Here is a 13,686-nt window from a genome sequence, read left to right as displayed (position 1 = left end):
CCCCCACCCCTTTTTGCTCTCTTGGTTACTCAAACTCGCGGAAGTGAGGGTGTTTACCATCTGAGCAACTCTCTCTCGTCCCTGCACTGGTTGAAACTGCTCAATTTTTCTATTTTTTTTTACACTTTTGGTCCTTTCATGTCCATGTAATGAACATGAATTGGAATGTGCAACGTGAAATATGTTATAGAATTGGAATGTGCAGGTGTAGAGCCTAATTAATTAGCTTAGGATTAGTATTTAGACATTGATTGATTTAGTAGAGTCCAATCCCAATTTATCATGGAAGACATGACTATTTATATATAATGAAGTTATTGTCTCAAGTAGAGAGCAAGAAGAGAAAATAACATAATAAAAAAATTGTATTTTTACACTCAATATCATTTTATAATGCCCAAATTTATCCTTTCAACTTTTCTGTATGGTTAAAAATTGTCCTAATGTTGAAACTTCCACTATGGGTCAAGGGCTAGAACGCAGGACTTTAATTCGACTCCTCCTAACGTAACAGATTAGAATAATGTATTATATCATAAGAAGACTAATAAGTTATTCAATCAATTTCCTATTTATGATTAAGAATTGTTGGTCAACATGGTGAAGTATATAATTGTAATAGTGACAACTTAAAAAAGAAACCCTAGAAAAAAAAAGTGTAATTGTCCTAAAGAGAAAAAGGAAGGGGTTATATTATATGAAATGAGTACAAGCATGGAAGGAAGAAAAAGAAAGTGTATATTGGAATCTAAAATTCTTCTATGTATAAAAGGGAAAGGAGATAAAACAAATGGACAGAGATTGGATTGCATCAGTACTCTATATTATATAGTATATTATATTATATTATCAACATTATATTCATGACACTAGATCCAAGAATTCTTTTTTTTTTTCATAAAAAAAAATAAAAGAAGAAAGAATGGCCCATAGCAGCAACAAACTCCAACTTGGGATAAGGTGTTCTTTTTCTAAAGTAGAAAAAAGGTTTATGTGGTCCTCTTTAGAAAATAAAATAATACTTCCTCCGCTTTAAAAAAAAAACAATCTAGTTTAATTTGACATTACCTTAAAAAAAAATTTAAAAAATTCAATCTTATGATCCTAAATTAATTAAAGTTATGACAATGTATCAAAACAGAGGCATATATATCTAGAGGAGATTCCGTGGATTCACGTGAACCCATGCTCCCCTCTCTAGATTATACTATATAGTAGTGTTATATTTTTATATTTTTTAAAAAAAATATATTTAAATATAAAGGGTGTGAACCTACGTTAAAAGTAGCATATAATAATGCGATGATGATTGGGTGCACCTCTCTAAGCAAAGATAGAAATTTAAATCTTATATCTATCTTATTTTTATTAGTAACACCCCTCCAAGTGGTTATCGGTAACACTTTTGGCGTTTCAATCAAATTTTCTTTTATTTTTTTGCTTAATCTTTCGAAATTTTCAAGTGTGTAACATTGGAAATTCCTTAAAAAAATTAGCACAGTAAAAATTTTATATAATTAAATCAAATGTGTATATTAAAATTTAAAACTAGTAGTATTATATATGTTGGACCTATAATTTTAAAATTTAACATTTCAATGTTAAGAACGTAAAGGTCAAACCGATCAAATTTATATCTTAGATGCATCGTTTCGTAATAGTGCATTCATCCTTTCGAAATTCTAAATACGCCTCTAATAACGCATGAAAACTGAAACTAAAGTGTCATGAAAAAGGAAAAAGGGTCATTCCTTTGGAAACAGATAAAAAAATAAACTATTCTTTTTAAAATGAATGGAGTACTATAATACTATTCTATTGCTTTTATTATTATAATTGTAAGTTTGTACATGCATGTGATAAGGGGGCAATTTATTTTTGGGTACTAAATTGAAATGAAATCTTCGTTTCTCCTTCGTAGCGGAACTATCCTTGTTCAAGAGATGTTAATTGATTGACATCAAGGATATCTTCGGTACGGTATGACTGAGAAATATTTTTAACTTTTTGATATTTAGTTGGATAAAATTTTATGAAAATAATATTTTTTATTACAAAAATAAGTTTCATTGATGAAAACACGTTATTTTTCTCACTTTTAAGAAATTTATTTTCCTAAAGAAAATATTATCTAAAATATTTAATAAATCAAACAAAGAAAAATTAAAAATATTTATTTTTCTTGGTACAGCACACCCTTAATGGCTCTTTTTCCTCTGGCGAAAGGCAAATGCAATTTCCACGTGAAAAGGCTAAGGTTGTATTAATGTTACCAGATGCTGTGGTCCAATATTTAATTTATTTTATAGATTTAGGACGTATTATTTTTAGTATTACGTTTGATTGCACAAATCTAATTACATGCTAATAAAAAAAATTAAATAGTCTTTTATTTAGATGAATAAGTTGTTGGAGTCTCACATCAAGGATAATTCTTTCCTCGCGAGCTTACTTTTTGGTTTGCATGATGTCTAAAGTTCATTTCGTTATCATGGTATCATAGTCAGGTCGACCCAATTCATTATTTTCAATATTGATCCCCCATGTTATATTGTCCACGCTCCAAATGTTCAGTCTTAGGCGTGTGAGTGATTGAATCCCACCTCGATAGGTTCAAAGGTCCCTTGATCTCTTTATATATATAGCATTAAGCAACCTAGGTACAATTTGTACATATGTTAATTTAGTCCACTTTGATTCGCTCTAATTCAATTAAATTCTCCCCTTGACACCCTCATGGTCAAGGTCCATTACATCTTTTCTTATGTTTTATTTTCGGAATAGTTTCAATAAATATTGAGTTCAAAGCCCAAGTCTGAATTAAGAAAGAAAAGGGTATATGGTACCACAAATTCCAAAACTTTTTGGTTCAAATTATATCAGTCAAAGAGTCTCTATTATAACTTTGCTTCCAAATTTCTCAAAGATGGAAAGGTGTATTCCAAATGTTGAATGAATTGTTGTGTAAAGCCTGAATTAAAGCTGCCATTGGTACATGGGGACAACTAAAAAGTTGTAACAAACTACTTTTCCCTCACTTGAAGCATGTTATAGCTATAGTCCACACACACTATACCAAAGTTAATGGTCTTTTAACGATAATTAATTAATAATAATAATTTAATTGCTATTAAATATATATTTAATGGCAATTAATACTTTTCGTAAATGTCCCTAAGCGATATTGGATTCAATGACAATTAACTAATGTCGGTAAAGGCTTTAGCACTCTGTGTTAATGTGTATATTTATTACCACTAAAAATTATTTTTGTTGTAATGATATATACATAGCAACTAAGTGGCTTATATATACTTCCTCTATTCCTTTTTTACTTGTCACATTTCATTACGATAATTTATAAGACTAATTTTTTAACCTAAATTGAATTAGAATTAATTTAATATTTTAAATTTTAAATTTGGATGTTCGAAAAATATATATATGAAAAATACTATAAGTTACAGTTCTTTTCATATTAATATGATGAAAACATATATCATAAAATATTGGTCAAAGTTTATTTAGTTTCACTCTAAAAAAAAATATGACAAATAAAAAGAAGCGAATAGAGTATATAATTTTGCAAAATTGTAGCCAACAAATAACAAGATTCAACATACAACTTGAATTGCTTTGTATTAGTTATACATCCTCTAATACTAAATAAAATCTATTAATTTCTCAAATACATCTTACCAAACGATCCCTTAAAATTTTCAATAAATTTGAAAGAATTGCATCTTAGTCCAAGATAAAATTCTAGACATAAAGAAAGCATGTTCAGTATGTAAGTTAAACTCAATCGCAAGGAATTACATACATAACTCTGATTATAAGAGTAACTCTTAATTACAGCATACATAATAAACAAAACTCGATTAAAAAAAACACCCCACAAATAAAACACTAAATTATTCTTCCCATCTGTTCTAGCCTTGGTAGACAGAATTATCTTATACTTATCGCAGATGGAAGGCGATAATCGAACCGGAAAACACTAATTATAATAATCTTGACATAAGATTGTTAAGAGCTATGACAATATTATCATAACATTCCCATACACGTGGCACATCCTTATCCCTAGCTGCAAAATCCATTGTTGTAACATAATTGAACAAAATTGAATACATTTTCCTCAATTCAGGTCTTTGTTTACCTGGTTTAGCTTGAATTATAGTATACATATCTTGTTTCAATAAAGCTGAGCTTTTTCTCAATGCTTTTTGACCTTCTTTCCAAGATTCTCCCTCAAATAATTCTTTGACTTGTAATAAATTTTTGGCATGATTTTGAATTCCATCCTCTGCTTCTTCAAGTGTTTGGTCTGGAACTGTGATTCTGAAATCAAATGCATTGGCATTTTGTTGTTCACTTAAAAGGTTGATTGAAATTGTTGGGCAAAGAATTAGAGTTGTTCTTCTGGTGAAATTGAGGGACATTTGGGTTTTGTGTTTTGGTTTGTTAGAAAAATTGGAAGAAGGAAAAGGGGTTAATGGTTTTTGAACTAAAGGTAGTAGTGCCATTTTTTTTTTAAGATATGGTGTTTTTGATTGTTTATTTTTTCAAGATTGAATAAAAGATATATTGGAAAAAATTAAAGTTAGCATGGTGGAAAAGAAGATTAAAAAAATAATAATAATAGCCCCCGGCGAGGATCGAACTCGCGACCTTTCGCTTACGAAGCGAACGCACTACCACTATGCTACGGAGGCACATTGATAATGATTATGAAAACATTAAATATAAAGGTGATGTTCAAAAATCAAGAAATTTTTGCACTAGTGCTAATGGGCTGATCTATTAAGTACGTATTTATACTACAAACCTTTGCGATATAAATTAATATTTTATAAATTCTTTTATTTTAAAATTAAATACATTTTTTTTTTATTGAAATTTGGCAAAGCCTTTTATTACACAGAAAAAAGTAACTACAAGAACAAAAACAATTTTGGGCCTATTGCCCAAATCAACTAAATTAAATACTTAAACTCTTAAATCATATTCAAAAAGAATTTAAAACATCTAAAGCCAAACAATAAGAAAGAGAAATCCTTGCCTATCAAGTATTTACATTTGATGAAGAAATACAAAAATAGCAAAATCCTACCCGGTGTCCGAAGCCCACATTGAAGCTTTGACTAAATTCAGATCGCGCTATGCAAGATCCATTCGGGGGTGGTGCTCCCAACAGGATTTTCTCAATATTAGGGCTCGAACCGAGACCTCTAGTTAATGATGTAAGGATGCCTAATACCAACTAAGGAGAAAAGAAATTGATTGGACTAATGAGGTGAAAATTGTCTAATAATATATATCGTGTGTGATTTTGAAAGGAAGAAAATGTGTCAGCAAATTGATCATACTACAGGAATGTTTAATTTGCACAAGGGAAAGCTAAATAATACAGAATATAGTACATTTTTCTGCACTGGTGGTCTTGATTAGATATGTTGGTAATACAATTAAGTGACAATTGTTCCTTTACAATAGATGACACAAATGAGTATTCCTGAATTATTTTACTACTCAATATAATTAGCTGAAAAGGAAAACAAAGAGAAGTCAAGAATGGAAAGATAGAAATGGGACTACTTTGCAAAGAGCTGTCTACGCCTAGTTGGTTTTGCTCTCAAACCAGAACCATCACCTCTCACTATCTCATCAACTAAATCTTTAAAGATCATCCGCTCCACGTCTAGGACTACACTCGATATCTCACCTGTGAAAACTGTCCAACTCTCTGAACGATGCACCACGTCATCCAGCAGTATGTTTTTCCACTCATCCTCCTCATCCTCCATGTTGCATTTTGATGGTTTAGCTTGAAGTTGTTCTATCTCTGAGCACAAGTCCCTTAGAAGCCTTTGAGCATTCAGGGTGCTCTTTGCTAGCTTCTGGGACATCAACCATGGCTCGTACGAAGGTCCCACTAGCACTAATTTTCCAGCAAGACTCTCATTAACAACATCAAAGATGAGTTTCCTACGTATCTTTTCCTTTGGATTCGACTGCCTCATCTTATCATTGCAGAATTCTTCCTTAAGTAAAGTGCTTGCCTTGGTTTGTTCCAAGACTAGGAAGAGCTCAGGGTTGATTGGGTGACCTGATGGATGGAACTGGAAACTTGTCAGGCTTGTGCCGAGATCCCTGAGAAGGAGTCCTGAAGCCAATAAGATCTCTGAAATGTATCTGTGATCAGGGTTTGTGTTCTCACAGAGAGACGCAATGTAATCCGTCCGAGCCTCATCATGGTTGGAGTTCAATCTCCTGAGCTTCTCAACTAAATTCTCAATGTTTTGCAACTTTTTTCTATTGATTTCTGAGGAGAGACCAGAACTGGTGGCATCAATCACAAGAGTATTAGATCGATCACACTGTGGCAGACTGGAAAATTTATCAGCAGTGTTGCAGTTTTCATCTGTCAAAAAATAACACAAATGAGGCAAACAAATAGAATCCAACTTCTTAAGCAGTGTATAAATTCTGAGACCTGAATAGTCGGGACTGTTTTAATCTCTAGAAGGACAAGGGACTCTGACAACATAATAGAGACTCGTATCTGATATATCAAGAATGTTCACTATATTACATACATTTAAGCAGCTTTAAAATATTTGCTATTGATCTTAATTTTCCTACTAGAATTAGAACACTCCAATATGTTTAGTCTTGAAAAACAAGGGAGATCCAAGTGCAGTGAATAAATTGGTGTCCAGTGTGGATGGCCTGATCTTGAGCAAGCAAGTTCTTTTCAGTGCCAAAATTGTGATGAGAAGCATTATTTAAGGTTTACTACCATTTTCCGTTATTCCAGCTGACATAAGTGACCAGAACATGAAAGCATAATAGCCAGAACTGACAAATCTAGTGCATATAAAGACCATATAGATGTACACATAGCTGTAAGTGCCTTTTTAGCTTAACATGTTACTATTCATGTTTCACTTTGTTCTCTCAAAGTGATTATAGTCTCTTGAACTAGTTGGGTCTGAAACTCCTAAGGAGCCAAGCTTGGGCATTTGCTTTCGCTGTTATTGGAGAGATCCTGCTCACACTTCAACATCCAAAAAGACTTCCTTAACTTCTATTTTTCCTTAGGCTGTCATTGGCATATTTTATTCAGAGATTTAGTCTCTCTTCTACTTATTTTTCCTGTTGTATCATTTAAAATCCTGCTGGCATTCACTTATTTGTATAGCTATGGATGGATCACTACAAAGTGAATATTCCTAATCAGATGTTTATTTTCACCTCACAAAATCTAAATATATATCCCCAACATGTCATCCACATAAGGTGCTAGTTTCATTTGTTATTTCCACTCATATTTGCTTATGTACACGTGCTTATAATTTCTTCACAAAAATACTAGGGGAAAGCAGCACCTTTCATGACTTTTGGAGTATGCTTCACAGGAGAGGGTGATTCATCCATATATACAGCATTATCAAGAACCGAGACCGGACTTGGATACTCTGGAGCAGGTTCAGTTAACATTTCATCCTCAGAGAACACCCGAATTGATTTCTGAAATGGAAGTCACAGTGTCAAGCGTGTAATGGTGTGCTTGAAGTACTCTATAAAATGCACAAATAAATGGAAATTTCTTACCTTCTCTACCAAGTCACATCTCAGGTAATTGGATGCATCAATAGATGAACTCGGGCTGCTTGTCATCTCAAGTGAGCGCTCGAAACTAGTGACTTCGAAATCCACTTTTGATTCTGCTACCACATTCCCTTTGGATTGACCAGAAATTTTATTCCCATGGCAACTCAAATTCCTTGATTCACTACTGATCTCACTCACATGTTCATCATGTTGCTGGATGTTTGAAATTCTTGGCCTTCGTCTTCCGCCTGGGGAACTAGCCTCTGTATGTTGCTTGTTTGACTGTCTCCTCGATCTGTTGGAATCAGATGGAGGTGTGGGCGGCCGAGATCTTTTCTCTAGCTCCAGTTTATTCTGTTGCAATCTTGGACTGATGGATCCTGAGCTCTTTATTGAGCCTGAGATGATCTCTTTAGGAAGCTGTTGGGACCTTGTTGAAATCTGTGGAGGTTTCGAAGTTCTTCTTGTTTCATTGGGATTCACTGGACTGCTTCCATAACTAGTTCTAGGTTGATGTTCTTTAGCAGCCCTGCTCATAGCATTACCCTTTCTACTGACAGAGTCACCACCATGAAGTGGAATCATCGAAGAAGAAGGAATATCAGATTTTTCCATTAATTTTGCTGGCTTCATGATAACTATTGGGGATTCAAAATTCCTTGAAGAATTTATCCCTCTCTTTGTTGGAGCAGTCACTTGATCAGTCTGCCTCATTCTCTGGTTTGCCAGTTTTGCACTCTGTGCAGGACTTGCAATCTTCTGGTGATGCTCTTTCTGACCAGTAAAATTTGAATCCTGCTCCTCTTTTTCTGTCTCTAGGAGGCCCTTTGCCTGCATTGCTTCCAATATCTGTTTAAGAGCTCTTAGATCCTTGCCTGAATGGGTGAATTCTAGATCCTTCCATCTCTTTTCTATCTCACTGTAAACAGAAGGAAAGGGGTGGGCAGGCTTTACTGGAGTTTTTGTTGTCCTGGATATCGGTTTCTCATACACTCGAGTCCTATCAGGTTGCTTCCAGGGTGCTGGTTCAATGGGAAACCTGGATATAGGTTTCATAGCCATATCAGGGTTTCTCCACTTAGGAGAAGTAGGTTCTTTCCACAGGTTCTTAGAGGTATTAGATGTTCGGATAGGTTTGTACGGATCAGATACTTCTGAAGATCTTGGAAAAGAAACAGGTTCTTCAACTTGTGAAGAAGTGCTCAACCCCATCTTGCTGTCAGTTGATGACATGGCACCAGGTAGTGTATCAAGACCCATTAGCTTTGCCACAACACTAGGAGGACGAGCCGGAATCCCTGATGTTTGCTGCATAGTTGGTGACTTTGCATTGGTATTACCACTATCCTTCTGCATAGATTTTGAGGAGAAGTTAGATTTTGGTTCTGAGTTCAAGCTTCGTACTGGACTAACTCTACTGTCCAAGGAAAGTCTTGGCAGCTCTTTAAGCTTAAGAGTGGATTTGGAAATGTCTCGCTGTTCAAAGGGTACATGATTTGTTTCTCTCCCATCATAAGAGAAACGAGGAGCATCTTTCGAGACTGATAATGTAGAAGTGTCCTTTGAATGATATGATAATGATCTTGTAAGTTCCCTATGTTCACTTGAGTACCAAGGAGCTTCCCGAAGTTTAGCAAGAACTCTGAGAGATTCCTTAAGATCAACAGACAAATTCTGCTTCCCATTTGGGCCCGAATCATAAGCCCCATCAAAGTTTTTCAAAGTCTGAACTGGCCTTGGGGAGTCCCCGGGCTTCGACATCGATTCTGTCACCTCTTCTTTCACTGCAGGTCCAGCTGAGAACCTCTGAGCTTCTCTGTTCATAGAATCCTTAACCACATCCCGAATGTCAAGAGATTGCCTACCAAATTGTGGTGATGCATTTGGTTGGCCTGTAGCTGGTTCTCTTGAAGGAGTTTCAGCAAAACTTAGTCGATCAAAAGCTAAGGGCTCTTGTTGACTTGTTTTATTACAATCAAGAGAAGAAAAGGAAGACGAACGTGAAGAAGATGAGAATGATGGTCTCGACGATTCTGTAGACAATCTTTGTTTATCTTGCACAGTCTTGTTTGTGTGGCTTTCCTGCAATGAAAAGCAGTGCCATCAAGCTTTCAGGATATGATATCAAAGAAATTCAGCTATGAAAAGATACAAGAGTCATTAAACACTCAACAGATTTGGTGAGATGGAAAAGAAATAAGTGGACTCAAATCTTACACATCAATTATCTGAATTGCAATTTTTAACAGAAAGAAGAAATGAAACCAAGTTGTTATCACTTTTTTGTAAGCTTGATTTATTGGCCTTTTTTAAGGCATTAATAAAATGGACCTCGTGTCCAAATTAAAAATTTTTTTAAAAAAAACCAAGTTGTTATCAGACATCATTCAGAAGTCTTCCTATGCAAACATATAACTCGGTAATGTCTATGTCGTTGTCAATCACATTCAAGATGAACTGTTTGATGAATGACTTATAAATATTCCAACTGGGCTCAAATGTAAATATTTTTCAAAGTCGAAAGTGAAAGAGAGAGAGATAACAAGTTAGCACTAATAACTCTTACCATAGCTGGTGATCTTTGATATGTGCTAGTGTACTCTTTCTCAGAAGCACCACTGCCAATATGAGAGCTGCCTGTAAGAAGTCAGATTTACATGATGTTACAAAACTGATGCAGTAAAAAAAAAACCAATTGAAGCATCCCTTGTTATATATAAGTATGATATCTCGAATTTCGTTTGAAGAATCCTAGAAAATTTTCCTTTCACAAGTAAGAAATTGTTTGACATGAATTGTTACATTTTGAGAACCAGATGGTAAGTTCCAAATGTTTACATGAGAACATGGATGAAACAGAGAAGAACTCTTCCCTTCATCAAAGGATAACACAAGTAAAAAGATGAAATATTGATTTACATTTTCAACAAACAAGCAAACACCATTATTCAAAAATGTTGTTGGTATATGAGAAAGTAAACACATCCTACAATGAACATGTATGATATAGTAATAGAATTGGACGCAACATAATGAAATATTACCAGAAGTGAGCCTTCTGGGGCTGTTGCCGATTAGGCGCCTACTAGCAAGCATACTTTGACGATCAAATATGTGCAAAATCCCTGTCATACATCCAATTTGCTTTTGCAGATCTTGATTATCTTCAGTCAATGAATGTAAAAGCTTGGCAGCCATGGTTGTACTTGTATTTCCCTCCTCTTCAACAACACAACCTATAAAGTCAAATCCTCTTTAAACTATTACTCACTTTTTTCATAGGCCAATCAATGCATTATCACTCATCTCTAGTTAGTCAAAAGTCAATATATCTTCACAATCACAGCTGGACTCAGTTCCTCACCACACAAAACAAAGAAGAATCTGGATAACCTCTCCTAGGCACCATCACCACAAATGCTAGGGATTAGAAGCCTTCAGACTGATGAAACAATACTACAAATCATCTCCAGCAGCATTCTTTATATTTGTCAAAATCATTCAGTTTTCATCATCATTTAGCAACAACCCCAAAAACCAAGATTTGATTTTTACTACAGAAAAATCAAGCTAATGAACTTGGTTTCTCCAGTACTTCACAAATATACCCAAAATTTCTTGTTTCAATCAATCTCTTACTAATGAAAACAAGAACAAACTAACACACCCCACAAGAACAAATCAGGTTCTTTTCAGCTATAACACCAAACTACACTTGATTTTCTTGAAAGCACCAGAAAAAACCCAAAAACCAAAAAATTGAGCAAAAAGCAATGCTAACATCAATTTGGGAAAATCACAAAGTACCTCTCAGTTCCCAAGAAAGTGAATAATATGAGAGCATTAGTGCAAAAACTATAGATCCATAGGTAAATGTTTGAAATGCTGTTTTGTTGGAGAAGAAAAAAGAGGAACAAGAAAAACCCCAGAGATTGAAACAAGTAGTATTAGAGAGAGAAAAAGAGGTACATGTGCTTGCCAATGAGTTGATAGTGAGGGAGGAGTTGGCAAGAAATATTAAAGAAATAGTAGTACTATAATCAAGATTGATACTAATAGCATAATTAGTACTAGTTTTAGTATATTACTATGCATATTTTGATGTGGAGGGAAAATGGAGAAGGAGAGAGAGAGAGAGAAGATGTTTTGCAGGCCTTACCCTTCCCTCTTCCATGTGAGTTGAATTACATGGGGATGGGGGTGGGTCTAAATTTGTCTGCATCTTCATGTGATGCTGTCAGCTCATGAATCTCATTAACCTCATTTTGCTTTCACAAGTTTGTTCTCTACCATTTTAGCTAACATTAATCTAATTTATATTGAGCCCGATTAAATTTAAATTTGTCTTAAAAAGTCACATATTGAGAGTGAAGTGCTTCCTAATAAAGGTAACTACGTACTCAAAAAGACTCGAATTTGAAACTTCTAATTAAGTATAAAAGAGTACTTACTAATCATCATAACCCTTGGTGTTACAATTCATTTCAGTTGTTCTAGATTCTAATGTTGTTGTCATTTGGTTGGAAACAAGTTATCTATGCTGGGATAACTTATTTCACCATGTATATGGGATAACTTGTCTCATCACTATGATATAATTGTGGATAAGTTATCCCAAACTATTATTTTTAATCTCTCACACCAAACGAGCCTTAGAGCCTCATATTAGCTATAAATGAGTTGTTGTTTTTTTGTTTTTCCATTTAATATTTGGCATTCGTATTAAGATTTGATTAAATTTGAATTCACACCAAAAAAATTATATTAATAATAAAATGATTCTTAACAAACGCAACCTCATCGCCAGTAAACTCAAACTCCCTAACATTAGCTATAAATGAGTTTGTTTGATCTCCTATATGATTTTAGATAATATTCAATTTATAAGCTAGTTTTTATTACTATTATTATTGTGATAGGATCAAAGTCCCTTTTTTTTATTATGATATTAGAGTTAAATTAATTTTAATTTTTTATTTATCTAATATCGAGCCCCATATTATATTATTCACATTTGAGATGGTGTCAAGTCGCCATATAAGTGAATTTTTTGGTCTCTTTAATAGGATCATGGCTAATTTAAGCTATAGTTCATATTCACATTTTCTTATCAAAATGCTTAAATCAGTACTAGTTTTTGGTCCCTTTGCCCTTGAATTTAGTGATACCCACCTAACAATTTACTTTGGCTGGTAAGATCTGCTTTTCCTTAATAATATTTCCTTTTCTTTTCATGTGTTCAAAAATGAAAGAGGTAAGTTTGTTACGTTTTTTTGATTTTGACTTGACACGAATTTTTTAACTAAATAAATTATGTGATCTTAAACTAAAAAATATAGAAGGTATCAAAATACCTTTTAATCTTGTAATCTTAAACATATCAGGTGGAAACTTATAATTAAAAAATTATCAAAAAAATAAAATTTAAATAGATAAAAAGGAAAGTAAAATAAACAAATTGAAACGGAAAGTATATAATTAATGCTCTCAACTGCTAATTATAATTTATATTCCATAATCAAATGGCTTTTACAAATGAATGGAATAGTAGTTTGGTGAGAAATGCCACTTAAAAATGAGATTAAATAATGTCAACTTACATAAACAATGAGCGGACTAGCTTGTATTTTATTTATTTATCGGAAAAGGGTCAAAATTGCCCCCGAACTATATGAAATAGATCATTTATACCCTTCGTTACATTTTGGGATCAAAAATGCCCCTGCTGTTATCCTAAGAGACCACAAATACCCTCAAGAGTTAACACCCCAAATTTTTGTTGACGTGGCAAGCCACGTGGGACTAATCCTTCCACCTAAGCGTTGCCAACTAGGATTCACTACAAAAGAACTAGACCTTTAGCGGCAACAACAGTCGCCACAAAAGCCCAGAAAATCGTCACTAAAAGATTTTAACATTAAATTCCAATTTTGTGTTTTTTTCTTCATTGTTTTTTAAAAAACCAAATATGATATCGATTAAGAAGAAGTTTGAAGACATTATATGTTTTATTTTTATGTCATATGTAAATGTATAAAATGTACAATGATGCATTATATATATATA

At 33.7% G+C, this 13,686-nt stretch overlaps 2 protein-coding genes and 1 non-coding gene across 3 annotated transcripts; all 3 read right to left on the bottom strand.

Moving 5' to 3' along the window:
* Window positions 1-3,853: 3,853 nt before the first annotated feature.
* Window positions 3,854-4,564, bottom strand: LOC102590174 (psbQ-like protein 3, chloroplastic). Its single transcript, XM_006345147.2, has one exon. The coding sequence runs from the start codon at window positions 4,527-4,529 to the stop codon at window positions 4,005-4,007; it is 525 nt and encodes a 174-aa protein (XP_006345209.2). The 5' UTR covers window positions 4,530-4,564; the 3' UTR covers window positions 3,854-4,004.
* Window positions 4,565-4,646: 82 nt separating this feature from the next.
* On the bottom strand, window positions 4,647-4,718 carry TRNAT-CGU (transfer RNA threonine (anticodon CGU)). Its single transcript has one exon. It is a non-coding gene; the product is annotated as a tRNA-Thr (tRNA).
* Window positions 4,719-5,515: 797 nt separating this feature from the next.
* On the bottom strand, window positions 5,516-11,868 carry LOC102587798 (protein LONGIFOLIA 2). Its single transcript, XM_006345053.2, has 5 exons — window positions 10,665-11,868; window positions 10,187-10,257; window positions 7,621-9,702; window positions 7,395-7,536; window positions 5,516-6,427 (listed from the first exon to the last, which is right to left on the bottom strand). The coding sequence occupies exons 1-5, from the start codon at window positions 10,816-10,818 to the stop codon at window positions 5,598-5,600; spliced, it is 3,279 nt and encodes a 1,092-aa protein (XP_006345115.1). The 5' UTR covers window positions 10,819-11,868; the 3' UTR covers window positions 5,516-5,597.
* Window positions 11,869-13,686: the final 1,818 nt, after the last annotated feature.

The sequence above is a fragment of the Solanum tuberosum genome, unplaced genomic scaffold, assembly GCF_000226075.1.
Source record: "Solanum tuberosum cultivar DM 1-3 516 R44 unplaced genomic scaffold, SolTub_3.0 scf00062, whole genome shotgun sequence".
NCBI lineage: Eukaryota > Viridiplantae > Streptophyta > Magnoliopsida > Solanales > Solanaceae > Solanum > Solanum tuberosum.
This window is presented reverse-complemented; position numbering and strand designations above follow the sequence as displayed.

What these genes read in the sequence shown, in the direction of transcription:
- LOC102590174 (XM_006345147.2), bottom strand. Translation starts at nt 4,529, where the DNA reads ATGGCACTACTACCTTTAGTTCAAAAACCATTAACCCCTTTTCCTTCT.
- LOC102587798 (XM_006345053.2), bottom strand. Translation starts at nt 10,818, where the DNA reads ATGGCTGCCAAGCTTTTACATTCATTGACTGAAGATAATCAAGATCTG. An exon ending in GATGTGACTTGGTAGAGAAG is followed by an intron (nt 7,537 to 7,620) that starts GTAAGAAATTTC and finishes CTTCCATTTCAG; the next exon opens with AAATCAATTCGGGTGTTCTC. An exon ending in TACTCCAAAAGTCATGAAAG is followed by an intron (nt 6,428 to 7,394) that starts GTGCTGCTTTCC and finishes ATTTTTTGACAG; the next exon opens with ATGAAAACTGCAACACTGCT.